General features: G+C 41.2%; 2 protein-coding genes across 2 annotated transcripts; both read right to left on the bottom strand.

Moving 5' to 3' along the window:
• Nucleotides 1-1,743: 1,743 nt before the first annotated feature.
• Nucleotides 1,744-5,184, bottom strand: LOC309579686 (macrophage migration inhibitory factor-like; the record flags this gene model as incomplete). Its single annotated transcript, XM_082293124.1, has 3 exons — nt 1,744-1,810; nt 2,486-2,658; nt 5,077-5,184. The coding sequence occupies 3 exons, from the start codon at nt 5,182-5,184 to the stop codon at nt 1,744-1,746; spliced, it is 348 nt and encodes a 115-aa protein (XP_082149250.1).
• Nucleotides 5,185-7,556: 2,372 nt separating this feature from the next.
• On the bottom strand, nt 7,557-17,545 carry LOC309579871 (solute carrier family 2, facilitated glucose transporter member 11-like; the record flags this gene model as incomplete). Its single annotated transcript, XM_082293424.1, has 13 exons — nt 7,557-7,763; nt 8,101-8,228; nt 8,906-8,981; nt 9,145-9,246; nt 9,762-9,872; nt 10,018-10,205; nt 10,760-10,908; nt 11,482-11,611; nt 11,870-11,994; nt 13,955-14,115; nt 14,551-14,649; nt 15,572-15,637; nt 17,531-17,545. 13 exons carry the CDS (start codon nt 17,543-17,545, stop codon nt 7,557-7,559), a joined length of 1,557 nt encoding a protein of 518 aa, XP_082149550.1.
• Nucleotides 17,546-17,803: the final 258 nt, after the last annotated feature.

Below are 17,803 nucleotides of genomic sequence, written 5' to 3'. Positions count from 1 at the left end.
CAGAAGTGATTTTTGTTTTGCTTAGGAATGAACTGGTGCGTGCCTATTCGGAGGTTAGAGGCAGCAGAGCCGAGCCGTATGCTGGGCTGTGTGATGTGATGCACGTAGGCCGCCAGCGCGCAGCTCCCCACCCCTGATTCTTGCCTGCCCCGACGGCGGCAGCGCTGCTCTGCTGCACGAAATGACTCACAGGAAGGCTAAAGAGGATCAGGCCCTGAGCCCTCTCCACCCAGACGTTTCAAACACAGGAATCATGCGCTGCTGCTGCTAGAGAGCTTGACCATATGTACACGTTACACATGTGAACACACATAGCCCTGAATGAGGAGTAAGGGATGGTGTTACACGGGAATGCTTTGGAGTGACACAGGTTATAATGCTGGGAACTGGAGCACTTCCTTTTTTAGCGATTAACGGGGCTTAAGAACAGCAGGTAAGAACTGATTAAGTTTCCTCCCTTTGATATCCTCAGCTCCCTGCCATTGCATAGTCCCACTTATTCCTCTCACCTACTTGCCTCCCAGATTTGTTGCATGGAGGTAGGGTGGGAATTTTACCTCTGCAGGGGGAAAATCTTGAGAGCAATGTCACCATCGGTGTGCTTGCTGTGTGGCCTGCTAGGCCCAGAGTGGCAGCCCCTGGCTATGCTGCCACACAATGGAGAGACATCTGCAATTTCATTCTCTTTTGCTTACTTAACTAAAAAAAAGCTTTCACCAAAGCAGCTTCCATTTGTTATCCCAACAAAGCATTTTTGTAGGTTGAGGTGCAGGTCTGTATTTAAAGTCTTTGGCTGCAAAGCAAAGCTGTGGTAGGGACAAAATGCAATGTTTACAATAGAGTTCAGAATAGGGGTGCGATAAGGTTTGCTCTTCCAGAAAAAAGTCACAATACACTTAACTGTAGAATTTCAGGAAACATCTCTACTCAATCTTTTATTTCACTTTGGAAGCAAATGATCTTATCTGACCAAGGGCTTAAATAATAAATATTTATATGCAAATCTTCCTTTCATAATTAATTCACCATTTCAGTCCCTAGGAATGGCTTACTCTGGCTTGCTGTGCCTCTGCTTCATTCTGAGCTGTGCTCTAATCTTCACTGTCACTACAAATTGCTCAATGGATGAAAAGGGGAGGACACAACAGCGAACAGTGGTTTTTTCCACTCACTCCCTCTGCTTATGCTGAGCCCTGGGACACAGCACAAGTTTTTCTGCTAATCAATTAGATATCCCTGTAGTGTTAGGCCTAAAGAGGACCTGGACTGCAATCCATCCCTTTTAAATAAGAGGTAATCATATCTTTCCTCCTTTGAGATGGAGGTCCATGTGCAACATTTATAGCCACATCTATTGAATTAAATAGATCTTGAAACCAGGTCAAGATAGTTCTCTTGAAATTTGACTCTTGAGCATGGACAGGGCAAAGGCAAATGGAATGTTCATCTTCACATGTGACTAAACCTTTTTTGAAAGAAAAGCTTCTCTTAGCAGTATTTTGAAAAGGCACCCTCCATCTCAACTGCAGGTCTTCCCAGAGTAACAGGAAGGTCTCAGTCATAAGGTTTCTGCTGTATTTTTACTTTTATTTCAGCAGCAGGCAAGATGTTAAACAGCAGTGGGTAGCAGCAACTAAGGTAACAATGCCTTTTGCATTTGGCAGATACCAGAAGGTGACTAGAACTGCCGTTCTGAAACCACGGCAAGTGTTCAGGAGTAAGCTGTTACCACCCCAGGGCACCTCAAGCAAAGGTGGTGTTATTCCAGCCTACATTGCCAGGACTGATGTCAAAGGAGCTGATGTAGATCCTGGAAGGGAAGACAGGCACTGTCAGCTGCTGAGAGCAGAGTGCTGCAGGCTGGTCAGGGTGTTCCTGCAACAGGACACAGCCATGCTGCAGACTCTCCCCTAGGGCTTTTTACTTCCCAGGCCTTACACTCCCTTCCTCCTGCACCTTTTAGTGCTTCACCTACTTGCATTCTGGAGTTCCTAGTGTTTTTCTACTTCTTGGTTTAAGAAGCTGTCAGGATACTGTATTTTATTTACAGTCATTTCTGGAGCAGAATGACATACTTTCAGGGAAAGGACTAGAAGGGCTTTTATGTAAGTGGAAGCTCTTGGAATACACTTCCACTTGTACCCTACGGGCAGTAGGGAACTGTTGGTACATGTGACTCGAGTTATCAATATAATAACATTGAGTTATTGTGTCTGTACCTGGTCTTTTGCACATGATATCTCTGGCATATACAGTGCCTGAACCTACATCATTTTAACCAAGGAATTCTGCAGCTTCTGGACATCAGCATTGCAGGTCATGCAATTGCTTCTCTCTTCTCTTTAGCTGGGGAGTTGCTCAGTTGACTTGGCATTTAGCCTCTTCAATCAGCACATTAATAGAGAGCCCCAAAGGACCAGCCTGGGAAGAATAGTTTTAACAGTCTGTGGAAAGTCAAGTCAGAAAAGTTGCTATATGAGCTCACCTGTCAGATGGTATTTTCAGCTGGTTGTTTAGCAGGTCACAAAGCAATTTGGAGTAGACCTTGTTCTCATGCTCCCCTATCTTTCCAATGCTGTAGAGAAAGCACATAGCACAAGGATCTGTGGAGCCACCAAAGGACATCACCTGATCAGGAGAAATCTGTATTGCTACATACTGTTGGAAGAAGAAAATGAATGTTATTTTCTTTGCCACTTTAACAAAAGTTTTGAAAATCCAGGAAGGTATTTATGTACCTAAACTGCAGTGAAAATAAATGCATTATTTTTATATGCAAGTCTTTAATTTGTTGACATCTTACTGTCTAGATTTGCATTCTACTCCAAGATATTCACTGCTGTGTCAAAGGCCAGTGCAAAGACTCCATAGTGCTTTGGCTTCCCGGTCCAGGTGCTCCAGGAGCTCAGCGACCTATAATATCTGCAACACCTCCTCTATGCCACCAGGCTCTCCCTGCCTGTATGGAATGTCAGGGGCGAGGGGGATGTGCAATCGCATTGCTGCCACATTGCATTCCAGAGAGATTTTGCACCTCACTGGCTCCCGCTGCAGTCTTCCCTGCTGAGGTAAATGTGAACTGACACAACAGAGGTTTAAATCAACATCCCCGTCATTAAACAAAATGCAGCCTAATCCTACTTTTGTTCTTGATATCAGGAAAAATAGAAGAAAGTATCTATGTTAATATTAATGACTAGCCTGCAATTTTCCCTGCTGCTAATACACAGTGTCAGATCCACACACTGGGGAATCTAGGGATCAGTTCCTTTGGCATTCATCTGGCTTCTGTGCTGCTCTTACCCACGTTTATTAGCAGCGCATCATTGGAATTCGGCAGCAATCAACCCTCTGGATAAAACAAGCTAGCCTGAGTACCAGGAGTTGTCTGGGTAATTAGTCTTGGCCATCATTTACAGTTTGTTTGCGTGTAAGGTGCATCAGACCACAGCAGTACAGGATAAGCCAAGGAGATCCTGCTGAGGTCCCACTTGCTTGGCCCTGTTCTCCCCTGTCTGGACACCATGTGCTCTCGACTTTATGCCAAATGTAGGTACATCCATGCCTTTAACATCTACCCAGGAAGCAGGTTATCATGATTAAAAGAAAAATCAAGTTGAAGAATTAATCAGCATTATTTTCTTCTTAGAGCAGTTTGAAAATATTTGAAACAGTTCTTCCAGTAGGAAAAAAACCCTATTTGATTGAAAATCAGTATTTTTCCCAAATGGTACAGTTTCCTGTGAGAGGAAAGCTCTGCATTCCAGCCCACCCTAATCCTTTCCTTCTTTCTGTGTTATAACTAAGAGACTCTCCCTTTCCTATTGCCTCCTTTGTCACGAAGAACTTGTATGTCCTCTTCAGAAAAATCTCTTTGTTATTCCCTGTATATTTCTAAGTCCCATTACATATCCCTTCCACACAGCTGCATAAACCTGTTCCAGCTGCATCCCAGCCCTGGCCTCTAGCTTTATATTCAGAAGCTGTTATGCAAGAACCACGAGCTGACACACCCCCCACCCCCCCAACAGCAAGCACTTGTTTGCTAGACTGATAAAATTGTTGGCTTTTTTTAAAGAGGGATAGAACACATTAGTTTTACATAAGAATTTCATGTGCTCAGGTGTCCCAGTACATAGAGAAACGTTTGCTGGGAAGCCCTCAGAGTCCTTTCTGTAGGCACCAAAACTTCATTCTTTCTACAGTTTCAAAGCGTCACTCCCAAAGCAAGATAAGCATTTTCTGAAAATGGGGTAGTGAATGTGCAGAAAGGGGGCTTAACCAAGCTGCTACAGATCTGTGGCCAAATCACTGAAGTTACTGCTGCTACAGCAACTGAGGTATAGCTCATGTTATGAAGTTTACAGCTCTGTAGAGAAGTTTTCTTTTTGTTTTTCTTATTCAACAATCTTCAACTGATATAGTGACTAGTGACCAGTCAGTATTAAGAAAATAATAGCCCTATAAATCCTTGTAAGACTCTTAATACCAGTATTTCAGTACGTTTCCTCAGTAGCGTACTGCTGTATGTTTTGGCAGGTAAAACCCCTCCAGTTTGGTAGTGAAACCAGCAGACAGCTTTTACTCTGGTATTTTGACTACAAATAGCATGATGCCACATAGACATTTTTGCCAGATGTCCAAGCAAACTGAAAAAATAGGTTTTTTTTACTTCAACTGTAACCACTAGGCTACAGGCAATTTGGTGGCAGATAACAGGCACTTATTCAACAGGACTCAGCAAGGCAGTTGAGGGTGAGGTTTGCTTTTCAGATTCTTGAGAGGTATTCACAGAGATACCTGTGGACACATACCACATGCATCCAGTGTCTTCACTTACACAGATAACTACATGGAATATCACCCTACACAAAGATAGTTTGAATAATTCAGTGTTTTGTGACCTCAGTAAAACTAAGTTACAGCAAACAAGTATTTAATATTCTCCCAGAGAGAAGACTGCAAATACTGGTGAGTCATTAGGTATATTAGTTTATCAAGGCTATCACTCAGAAACAGCTCATTGCAGAGGTACAGCTGACTAAAGAAGGAAAACATTTCAGCAAATGGACTTACCTGTGCTGGTTTGCCCAATGCTTTTGATAATTGTTGGGTGAGCTCCCCTGCAAAAGATTCTGGAACTTTATCCTTGCTTATATTTGTGTTAACAATGAATATAGGCATCTTTGGATCACAAGCAGGTTTTTTTTCAGCTCACCTTGTGCACAGCCTTCTTCCTAACTCTCCATAAGCTGGCTCAGCCCACTGTGCTATTAAACACCTCAGGAGCCTTTAAATAGTCAGTGATACCTTTGGCAGGTGCATTGAGAGGGGTGGGAGTGTCTCAGGAGAGGTGAGGCTGAATGTGCCATCTGCAGACTGCTAACACAGACAGCCAAGGCACTGTCCTGGGAGGGAACCTGGCTTTTGCACTCTGGAAACCAAAGCATCCAAAACAACACTTCATCTTTGGATACAGCCTGACCATGAAACCAGTGAAAAAGCAAGTGTTTCAGAGACTGAGTGTAGGTTGTAATGCACCTCTTTATGCAAGTCTAATAATTACTTTTAAAAATTGGATGGATGATTCAGTTGTGAGGTCTGAAACTCTTTCTGTGGAATAGACCGTAACACAAAAACCCCAGTGACACATTGTGCAGACCTTTCCTGAACCATGACTAAGTCATGACAAAGATGCCTAAAAATTAGGGTCTTGATTTTCCACTGTGGTGAGCACTGGATGCTGCATGCTCAGAGAAGGCTTGTTTTCAACTTGCTCCTTTGTTGTGCAAATAGTTCCATAACAGTCATAACTCCAGAGAGACAGGAAATCCACTGGCTTTCTGACACAAGCAGCTTTTATCCAGAGTGGAGGGAGTGTGTGGCAGAGCTGGGATCAGTTCTCACTGCTGCCTAGAAGAGCCTTACATGAGAGAAGTGATTTAGAGGGGTCATATGGCATTTGGTAGGGGGTGTTCACAGCAAGATATGTGGGGAAAGCAGGCTGAAAATGCTAATGGTGATAAAGTAAATGGTTTGATGATCTCTCCATGTTAAAAGTGATGGGTATCTTTATGCCCAGTAGTTTCTGAGTTAAGAGCTTTTGTACTGAGTCCGTTTTCCCCAGGCAGCAGAAAAGAGGGAGAACTTTCTATAGCTTGCACTAAATGCTTGTATTGAATGGTGTAATTGAAGCAAATGCTTTTAAATGGTGAAAACTTCTGTATGAACATGCTGAAGCTGATTGTGTTCAAGGTCAGGTTGACTGGGCCCTGAGCAACCTGACCTAATGGGTGGCATCCCTGCCCATGGCAGGGGGTTGGAACCAGATGATCTTTAAGGTCACTTCCAACCCAATCCATTCTTTCATTGTGTGGTGTATGTTGATTTTAAGCCAGTTCCTTCACTGTAGCACCCTTGCTGTAAAAGGTCAGCAAATAAAAGGTCAGGAGATGAAATTACTGTGTCAGTGTTCATTTACAGCCCACGTTTGTGGATTGTGTTTCCTGTATGCATTCTGAAAATAATGAAAACCCTAAAAAAGACCAGAAATAAAATCTGGTTTACAAAAAGCCTTTTCAGGGTATGTTTCCTAAGCCAAAGCATTAAAAACAAACCCAAGTGACACCTCCATCTTTAAGGAGAGAAACTGTAGTTTGTAGTATTGATTCATTTTTTCTTCAGTGGTTGGAGGAAAGCAGGTGGTATGATCCAAAGTGTTTAATTACAAATCATACTATCCTTGTTATTGGTCACTTGGAAAAACTTAGACTATTTCCAATGAAATTCACAACCTATTTTTACTGCTGGGTACAATAATCAGTCGTTTTTCCCAACTTGCTTACATAACAAGAAAAACATTTCCAAAACAAACTCTTTCTTCTGTGAAAACATCTGATGTAATTCCCAGAAGCCAATGCACCAGGTTGGAAATCAGTTCCTTAGACACCAAAGATGCTGTCGAGAGTCTGCTTTATTTTATAGCAGCCATTTTACCTCTTTTGCATGCAAGAATATCTCTGTTTGGCAGGTCCTTCTCCCTGCCTGGAGTTACTAGGATGTTCTCCACTGAGATTCCCATTACATCTCCAGGATTGTTGCACAGCAAATTTCGCTTTCAATATTTTCTCTCTGTTATGCTGAAACCTGTTTTCTGAATTTGAGGTGCTACGTTTTTAGTCTGCATCTGCTTGGGTCACCCTAAACCATGTATTTAGCTTTTCCTCTGCGTCCCTGTCAGCCAAATATTTTAGACCTTTGTGTTTTTCCAGCCTCATGACTGATGGTCATTGAGCCTTCTTGATTCTACTTTACCTTGGTTTGTCATCTTAAATTATTTTACTTCATCTTTTGTATTTCTGATACTCTTCTCTGAGCTGTTTGCCAGCAGCTTCCTGCTTATGATGTACTTAGTGTTACTCTAGCATAGTGAGTTTCATATCTATCTTAAAAAAAAAAAAAATAGATGAGACAGAAGAGCTTGCAGTCTGTTTTTAATGTTTCCTTTTTACTTCTGTTGCAACATTGTTTCCTGTACAAATTTCTTCTCGGAACATTCAGAGCTTGGTGCAAGACACCTGTTCCTTAGGAAAGTTATTTTCACTGGCAGAGCTTTCTTTTTTCCCAAAGTTCAGCTTGTTGAATTCTGCTTTTATTTCCATGATTGACTTTCCCTTGGTCTCAGGAAGATACAGGTAGATGAAAATTGCTGATAAAGCAAGGATTCCCAAAAAGATAAGGAAGCAGAAGGGTCCAAGGTTATCCTGCAAGCAGAAATGCAAGACAATGTAAGGAAAACAAGAAACTCATTTCTATTTCCCTGCCCTTTAGTGCAAGCCTGTGTCTTAGAAGTTCAAATTCAAAGGTGTGGTCAATACACAATCCAGGACAGGTATCAAACCAGGAGTTTCCACTGGTCATGTTTTACCTGAGTCCAACTGCTGCTCCTCTGACAGGCCTGGGGAATTTCTGAGTGGGTTTGGTATTTGGACAGAGCTCTAAGCTTTGCATGGCATTACAGTTTATTGCTATTATTTTGCCCCCTGTCAGCATTCAGAAATAGATTAGCCTGGAAAGAGGGATCCTGTTAGAGTCACTTACAACAATTACTGGAAAAATCATCCCAAGTACGAACAGTCCCATCCAGTTGATGCAGCCAACAATCAGAAAGGCTGATGGTCTGTATGACTGGCTGAAGATTTCAACCATCACAGATATAGTGGCTCCAGCTGAAAAAGCAGAGTCAAACACACACCAGGTTTATTCATTTCCTTGCTTCTGCTGAAGTTCCTCCCAATGGCAGTGGAAGAGATGACAGACAGGCAGAAGAGGTGGCCTGTTGGTAGGTGGCCTCTGGTATGAGGGTGAAAGACCTTGATTCCAGAAATGGAATACAGCAGTTAATTTAGGTTCCTCTTGTATGTACTGGACTCCTTTTTCTGGTATCAGTGGATCTGTGCCATTCCATATTGCATTGGTAGTCGTTATTGGTGCAGTGATTTATAAAACCATCTTCCCTTTTGGATCCTGTGGCCATTTTCACCTGGAGTATGTTGGTAGGCATAAGCTTAACTTGTTAAATTATCGAAGATGATTACTATAACATACCTGGCAATGCCTAGAATCCTGTTTTTAGCTGAGTGATTTAGAAATTGTTTTGAAATTTCTATCTCACATCCTTTGGAGAAGAGGATACTGTGTTTTAAATTATTTAGATCATGTGATCAGCAATAAAATTTGAGGCGTCTGTATCCTTTTACTGTGTCCCACTTGTATGTGTCTGCCCTTCCCTCTTTAATTTTCAGAACTCTTTTAGCAAGGCACTAGTCTGTTCTTCCTCTGCCAGTTGTGTTGCCAACCAATACAATACAAAAGTTCCTCCCAGCAAAACCCCTGATGTACTCACATGGTCCAATTCCATAGAAGACAACGAACAGAAAGATCAAGATAACACTGAAGTAATGCATCCAGAAAAATCGATGCTAGAAGTGAGAAACCAGCGATATCAAACCATTACACACACGGCAGAATAGCAGAGCTCTGTATTTTCTGCCACTGGCTGAAGTTTTTATACATACTCTGCAAGTTAAGACCACAAAGGTGGGCTGGTGCTGAGGAAGTGGCCAGAGAGCTGCTGGCTCTTACCTGCAGTGACAGGGTCATGGTAAGCAGTGCTAGCACAGAACACATCAGCGTGTATCCGCCCCATAGCAGCACCTTCCGCCCAAACCGGTCTATAAGGGTGCTCTGAAAAGCAGAAAACATGGATCGTAAATCCCAGTTCTCAAAGGAACTAATTCCTCCTCTCTCCATGTCTTCTTTGAGGAAGACTTGTCTACGTAATAGCCGTAGATCAATGTCATTTGAGAGTCTCTTAATTCCTAATGAATTTGATTCATTTCTTCAAAAAGGAATTCATTATTAATTAAGCTGTGTTTATTAGTCAATCCTAGGCTGTCATTAGACAGTTCTCTCTCTTGCATGCTGGCGTATGTCAAATTGTGCACACATACATACACACATCTAGCCCAGAACATCAGAAAATTTATTATTTTGCAGGAAAAAAAGTGAGTCCAAAGATACACACTCGTGCAAATAATTTGGGAAAAAAGCTTCTTTTTATCCTGTATGTGGTTTTGCAGAAGCAGGAAGGTGTGGCTTAGGTTATGCAAAATTTCCCTGAGCCTGGTTATAAGAAAGAAAAAGCAGAGTTGTTGACCACATTAAATTTTTCCTTCAAATGCAACTCTGAAAGGACTTACACACAGTATAGAGGATAAGCACTCACACAACCCAACTCCCAGGGACACATATGGGATAAGGTATTCTTCAAACTTGGCTGTGTGGAATACTTCAAAAGAATAGAAGTATATCTGAAAAATGCAAAGAGGAAATGCACCTGTGAAAAAAGTGTTGCAGTTGAGATACAGTTCTAAGCTGGTTAATAACATTGACTTTGAGGGGTTTGTAATGCTGCCTAGCATTGTCTCTTGTTCTGGGGATAAGAGAGCACTCAACTGCATTGATTCCACAGAGCTGCAGTGTGGTCATGACAGTCATCAAAATGTAAAGTTGCCAGCGCAGAGATTGTTCTTTTATTACTTCAAGGACACGCAAGGTTTTTGTGCTCGCCATTGCACCCTTCTCCTTCATAATGTCATCAACTTCTGCTTGGTGGTCTCCTTCCCCCCAGAGCTTCCTGATGGCTGTAGGGGAGAAAGAGGGAAGTGAATTATTCTACCAGGATAGCTCCTTCAGGAGTGGTTGCATTAAACCCTTTAGTCTGCCTGTCCATTGGTGTAGGTGCTGGTGCTGGTGCTGCTTGTGCCATCTGGTTGCTGCAGGGGCAGTGGGCAATTGGAAGGATTTTGTCTCTCTGGTTGTCAGCATAGCACAGATTTCTAATGTGGAGTTTACTTAACTGTAAACAAAGTAAATATTTAAGTACATTTTATTTAATAATACAAAAAAAGAGCACTGCCACATCATTTCCTTTAAAGAAATAAAGCAGTGCCCACCAAGGTGGGAAATGTTAGACATGCTGATACACATCTGTGTTTCTTGTCTTCATGGACTAAATGAGGCTAAGTGAGGCCCAGGTTAATACATATTGTCATAGGTACCTCAACTGTTGTATGTGAAACTGCCTCTGCTCAATGGCACTGCAGTGTGCAGTACAGTTCTGCCCTGCCTCTTGTCTTCTGCAGAGGCTGTAACAGAGCAGATGAAGTGAAGTAAGTGAGGAAAGCAGACACTCTACCTTTCCTGCAGGCTTCCTCATTACCCTTCTGTATCAGGAGGTAGGATGGTGAATCAGGGAAAAATGGGAGGGTAACCAGTTGAACCAATGCTGAAAGTCCACTAGATGCTAACAACCATGGCCACAAAGCTTCGCTTCCTAAAATCTCCCTGGAAAGTGTATGTGAAACAAAATTATGCTGAAATAATGGAATGAATGTTCAGGAAGCTTTTCTGAGTGATCACAATTGCTCAGATTCCATTCAAGGGTGCACTGGAGCTAAACCCTGAATTTTAATTTGGCAAATTTCACAAATTTGCCTATTTTTATTTCTGAAAATTTATTTTAAAATAATTATTTGCTATTTTGAAAATCTTTCTGAATATCATTGGAACCCAGGAGAATGTCTAGAGAGATGATGAGATTTATTTGACCACTGCTTGGCCACGAGACCAAAGCATCTAAGACTTTTCATGTAAGTGCAATGAATTTTGAAGGGGACGTCTCCTAGTAGAAAGAGTGTGGAAATAAGAAGAAATCAGATTATGAGAAAATAATTTTCTGCCTTCTATATTTAAAACAATGTTTCCCTTAAATATGATCAATATTTTTCTTCTGCTATAAGCTAAGTCACGTTTTGGGGAGGATGAGAGTGTTTCTCAGTCACTGACTAGATGACAGAGTAAAGTTATAGAAACATTTCTACTTTTAGTGCAACCTGATAGAAAGATTGGAGAATTTACCGTAGTCCAACAACCTGTCCTGTGAGTTTTCCCAGGGTCAGAAAAACAGCAACAGTGGAGTTGGTAAACCCACGCAACTTCTTGGGTGAAATCTCTCCTACATACTGAGGATGTATATTGAGAGAAAAACCTTGAACATAGAAGAGGATAAATGACAGTTAAAATATTTAGAAAAGCTTAACTTTTTGACCATTGTCTCATATTGTTTCCATTCACTCTGGTATTTAAATTACAATTTCTTGCAAAAGAGATGATATCTTTCACTTTCATTGAGTGCCTGGTATATTTGCTTTAAAAATAATTCTTCAAGGATGGCTGTAGAGACAACCCTGGGATGGGAAGTCAGGGGGCTGCAGGCCTTGCAGGCCATAGGGGCATGAGGACATACCTGAACCAATGCCATAGAGAAAGCGCCCGACTAGAATCATCTCAAAAGATCTGGCGGTTTTACTGAGGGCCATGAAAAGTGCAGCTACCAACATGATCAGGTTGGTGAACATCTGGCACTTTTTCCTGAAAAAAAAAAAAAAAAGACCTTGAAAATTTAGTGTGAATTGAGAAACTCTTGTACTCTTTTGACTACTCTTGCTGTGACAGGAAGCATGGTACAGCCACTCCTACTGTTTTGAGGAATGGCTGAAATAATTTCAACTTTGGATAAAATGGTTCTTTAGAATTTTAGGATCATTTAGATTTGAATTAATTAATTTTTTGTGTTAGAATTTAAAGAGTTGGAACCCTTTGTCAGCATTTTTGCAGTACAAGTGGGGAAAAAGATTGAAGAACTGGCCCAGTTTGTCACCAAGATTTTTAAATGGCTGTAAGTCCTCATAAAATGTCAGGTTGTTCCCCAGAAATAGTCTGAGCCACTCTTGGCTAAATGGGTGATCTGAGATGGCAGACAGAGTTTTTTAGAGGCATATTTCATTTCAAAAGTCATTCTGTGGGAATCATGGGCTGGTGTGCTCACCACCCTGGTGTCTCAAAGTCTTTTGCACTCAGATGTTTTGCTGTGACAATTGTCAGACAAGAGCCCTCTTGCACACATTAAGGATTCATAGAGACTCTGCGTTTAGGCTGTGATTCAGTGGTTAGGCTTCCATGTGTTAAATAACCCATGGGCGAAGTGCATGATCTTGTTTCCAGTCTTGGGAGACTCTCTGTGTGTGGGATCAGGCAGTGTCCCACAAGAAATTTCTTGGGGGCACTTACCTGTTAGGAAAGAACACAATTGCAGGCAGGCTAAGATGGTTTGTTGAGACCCAAATGAGGGGTCTCTGGATCAGTGTGTTGTGGAGCAGATCTTTAAGTGGATCACACCAAGAAGATATGTTTGCCAATTTCTCTGCAAATGAAATTAGTGGTATTACACACAAGGCACCAAGAACAGACCAGACTGGTGAGTAATCCTTCCTTCATCCAGTGGGAAAGATAGTTTGGAACTGACTTTCAGTAAGATGTGATGCCTAGGTTTTAACTTTTATATTTTCCTGATTCTGTACTGCTTAGAGTGTAACTCTGAGGTTTCTTGTAGCTTGCTCATTTCTGCTCACTTGTGCTAGGTAGACGTAACAAAGCCTCTCCAGCCCTGCTCCCCCAGGTCACCCAGACTGTCCTAGGCCCAAAAAGTATAATCCAAAGAGCTTCTAAGGGGGGCCAGCAGAGGAGAAATTACATCACTGAACTGAAGCTTTAATTGGAGAATTAACCCTGATATGCAAATGAACCAAACCTATAAAGGTGTGAAGAACTCGTGACCTGTCATCCACCTTGGGGTCCATTTTTGGCAATAGCCTGTGGCTCCCAGGGTGTACCTTTGAAGGCCTTTCAAATAACTACCTATTTTATTCTTTTACTCCTGTCCAGTCACTGTGTCTGGGAGGCCTCTTAAGGCATCAGATGGATTGCCAAGGACAGAGAAGTCTCTTGGACATTAGTTTTGGTGCTGATTATATCTTTACAGTGAAGTTACAGGCAATTTATTTTTTTCTCCTCTCTCCATATTTTCATTGGAGTAGATCTGAATATTTAATGTAATATCACCATCCCAAAATGAGTGTATTTAAATGGAAATCTGACTCTTCTTTGTCACATAAGGATATTTTCCAGGTGTTTGAGTAACTGCATATAATGTGTTACAACACAAGACACACAGCTCCTTTATTGGAGTTTGTAAAGCTTGGGAGGTCTTTATGAGAGTGATAGGGGACCTTGAAGAGAATATGATTCTATGCCACTGCTCCCAGAGGCATTAATCTGGTGATGTGATGATGACTGCAGCCTTTACAGAACACAGTTCCATGGGGAGGACAGATAAATAGGACATAAGACTGCTTGGAAAAGTGGATGTGCCAGGAAACCCAATCAATTGTCTTCAACAGGGCTGCTTCAACCAAAAAAGAAGAGATTTATTTGTCCACCTTGGTATTTCCCTGTATTTTCTGATAGCTGAGCTGTTACAAAAAGCACTTACTTCCTGTATTTTGTAGTCAGGTAGCCACAGCAGAGGCTTCCCAGGAGTCCTCCTATCCCATAAACAGACACAATGAACGACCACAACAGCATGATTGTCTCAGGATGGAGGGGAGAGCCATGTCGATCTATCCAGGTTTCATTAATAAACTTCCTGATGTGCTGAAAATAAAATGAGATTTGGCTGGATAATGGGTGTAAGATCTGTTCATGTTTGGCTGTTGTACTTCAGGTCAAGCCTGTGGTTCTAATATTAGACTTATTTTGAGACTTTTTTAGTAAAACAATTTTATTAAGATCACACTGAAAAATCTTCAAGTCTGTATCAGTCAGGAAGCTTCCTGGCAAGCATGCTAAGAGCTTGTTTTGTGCCCTCCTTTGGGTGCTTGTACACTACATGGCAAGAGCTTATTCAAAACAGGAAATGCTATCCAGTTCTTTAAAGGAGAAAAAGTTCTCTACACGTGATGTTACTGTTAGCCGAAGAGAAGGCTAAGATATATCAGCTGAATGCTCAGTAAGTTTGGGATTTATGGGAGAATGGAGGGCTCAGGCTCTCACTTTTGTGTTTTCAGCCTCAGGGAGATGGCTACTTACCACAGAAGGATAGTTGATGACAGAAATATGGAATCCATATGGGAAACTACCACCAATTCCCAGCACTAAGATCATTTGAAGTAGTCCCCGGAACTGAACCTGCAAAGCAAAAATCAAAAGCTCCATCAACTTCTCACTACTCTAGTTTTGTGCAAGGCCAGAGACTCTGTAGACTGGTCCTTCCTCTTTGTCCACTCCAGATCCTCTTAAGTTTAAACATTTTTCAGAATCTCTCTAATCTGCTGCCAAAGCACGACCATCAGCCACAGTGCCATAGCAAACAACATGCTGGTGTAAGGGTGATAATCCATCACTCTGCTTGCAAGAAGGAAAAGGAGCTTGAAAAGATGTTCTCAATAGTGCAACTCTCGCTGTAGGCCTGCAACATCTGACAGGTTGGCTGGATAAAAGTGTCAGTCCTGGATGCGGGGAAGAAGTAATCAGTTTCCTTGTCTGCAATCGAGAGTAACCAATGTACACCAAACCATAATGTATGATGATACATATAATTTCTTCCCTTTTTAAGATTATGGAATCTCTTGATGGATTATATTAACTATCTTTTGATGAAGTGAAGAAAGGAATTAATTTAAAGGTTTATATCATGATTTCTTAGCCTTTTGCTGTACCATTAATATATTAATTATTTTAGGAAGTAATCAGAGTGCTTAATATTGTTTTCAGTAATTTAGAAGACAAAGTAAAGTAGCATAGTCAGTGGTGGAACAGCCAGAGCTGTTGTTAGATCTTAAATTAATTTAATTTAGTTTCATTTCATTTCATTTCATTTCATTTCATTTCATTTCATTTCATTTCACTTTATCTTGTTGTGTAGAAAAGGCGATGCAACGTGATCTTCATGCCCCAAGCCCCACTGCTCTTTGTGATGTTTAAACACAGAAAGGAAAGACAATCTCTGTAACAAAGGAATTAAAAAGCTTTAAAGAACCTGAATCTCTAGTATTATGTTATCTTTGTCCTTGTAAGTCAGAGGCCTGAGAAGATGTGACCAGATACTCACCAGGTTGGAGAAGAAGGCAGCCATCTCGTATGAAAGAGCTGGGGCCTGTTGCTCACTGGCTGGTACCTGCCAAAGGAACCGAATGCTCACATTATACAAGAGCAGTATCAGTGGACTAGTCTCGTGTTACTGAAGTTAAATTTTACTTCAGAGGTTTTTGAGTTAATTACACATATTTAAGCTGTCGTACAAAGTTTAGGATTGCTGGATTAAATATTTCAACCAACGGTTATATCTAGCCCACATAAACAGGATGGTGTCTCTTGCAGGAAACCTGTATACTTCATGAACTCTGTCTTCTGCTAGGGGGACAGGGGACCGAGGAAACAATTTTAAACAGGATTTCCATCATCATAACCTGCTCAGTTTTCAATATAAGTGAGAAACATAGAGACAAAGTTCTCTCTTGGGAATCTTAAATGGGGCTTGGACAGTGAACTCCAGGACTTTGACATGTAATAGGAAAGAGCTGTCCTCTCTTCAGGTGACGGCAACTGGAGCACATCGTAACTTAATCATTACTGGAAGGAACTGAACTACTCTATGATTTTGAAGTGGGGTGCAAACTTAACAATTCTACAGTGGCACACCAGGCTTGACCACCCAAGTACTTAGTAGATGATTTTGCTTTGCTAGTAGAGACAAAGATTCATCATACACAATTTTGTCTGGCATTTCCACTAGTCAGTATAATTATTTCTGTGTCTGCAATGAAAAATAAGGTTGTTTTGAAACTGTTTTGTAACCTCCACAGCTGGATTGATGTCTGTTTCTTCTGAGAGAAAATTCTGAGGCTTTAACTTCAGTAATTCCACAATTATGAGGGTCTTGAATGTATTCAGTTGGTAAATGGCTTCGTTATCACTTGCCATTTACACGTCAGTTAAAGGAGAGGATGAAGAAATCATAAAGGGCTTACTTGATGCAAGCAGGCATATTTACTAGAAAATATTTCATATGCAAAGCATATTGCCAGATTCTATAGCTAATGTTTGAAATATAGTGTATGGCACCACCCAGCCATTTCTTCTGCCACTTTCAGGCCTCATCATGATCTTGACTTTGCTGTTGATTTGTGCTGAGAGTTCATGGAGGGACTTTTTTTCAGTTTAGGTTCTCCAGCAGATAAGCTGTTGTTCAAGCATAAATGAGACTGTCCCTTTGATGCTAAGAATTAATTTCCTTTTCTGTAAAGTTACACAAAGTTGAAGCAACATGATGTGCATCTGACAAAGGGATGAAAATTCCATGTTAGCTGCTGGTATCTGCCTTGCTCAGATGATAATTGCGGGGACACACAAAATAAGGCAATAACATGTAGATTTCAGCATGGGGCACTCTTTTTCAAATGCAGCCTGTTGCACATATTTTCTTATGTTTTACTTTACCCACTTCTACTTAGGGTATTTATACATATTGGAACTTACACTTTTGGCTCTTGGACTTTAATTTAGGATTCCTACTTTGGGTAGGTTGAATCTTCCTCCCATAACTCCCTTACTGTGTAATGTCTTTTACATTTGTGGTGGTTAGTGACTGTACTGCTTGTGTGCTGTTATTGCTTAGACTGTTCTGAGGCCCCCTTTATTAGATGTGCAGTAATTAGTGCTAACAAGTAGTTAGCAGATATCTTACAGATATCCTTTAGTTAGATTTGTGCTCAGGACAGTAAATCTCACAGTATCCAGTCATTTAATCACTTATCTTGCAATTTTACAGTCATGTGTGACACACATACCCAAAGCTGTGCTAAGCCTTCCTTAATATAGATCCATATTTTTTGTGTCCAGCTGACAGAAGTTCACTGATACATTTTTGAAGTTTTTATATCTGCCTCAATTAGTAATTGAGATATATCTTATCTATCAGCTGATGTCTCTGGAAGAAAATGTGCATGTAGTGTTCCTGAATTGCTGTTCTCTTTGTCCTTGTCACCTCCCATGTATATTTGAACCATACCTTGTGCTGTTTCATCCCTTGACCACACTGTCCCCACAGCACAGCTCTTGCTCCACTGAGCACAGGCAGAGGGTGACCTGTGCTCCACATGGCTGTTCCACTTCATTGTCACAGTAATGTTCCATAGGGCATCGCTTGCTTCCTGGGAAGGGTCTTTTGAGAAAGGCTTTCCTAAATAACATCTAATAAATAACTGAGAGCAGAGAAGTGACTCACTAGAGAGTCTCTCAGCAATGCTACACAATGCCACTCTGCTTCTGTTTCCAAAGATTT

Source organism: Coloeus monedula (genome assembly GCF_965178545.1).
Source record: "Coloeus monedula genome assembly, chromosome: 18".
Classification (NCBI taxonomy): Eukaryota; Metazoa; Chordata; class Aves; order Passeriformes; family Corvidae; genus Coloeus; species Coloeus monedula.
The sequence above is the reverse complement of the archived record's forward strand: the minus strand, read 5'-3'. Positions and strand labels throughout refer to the sequence as shown.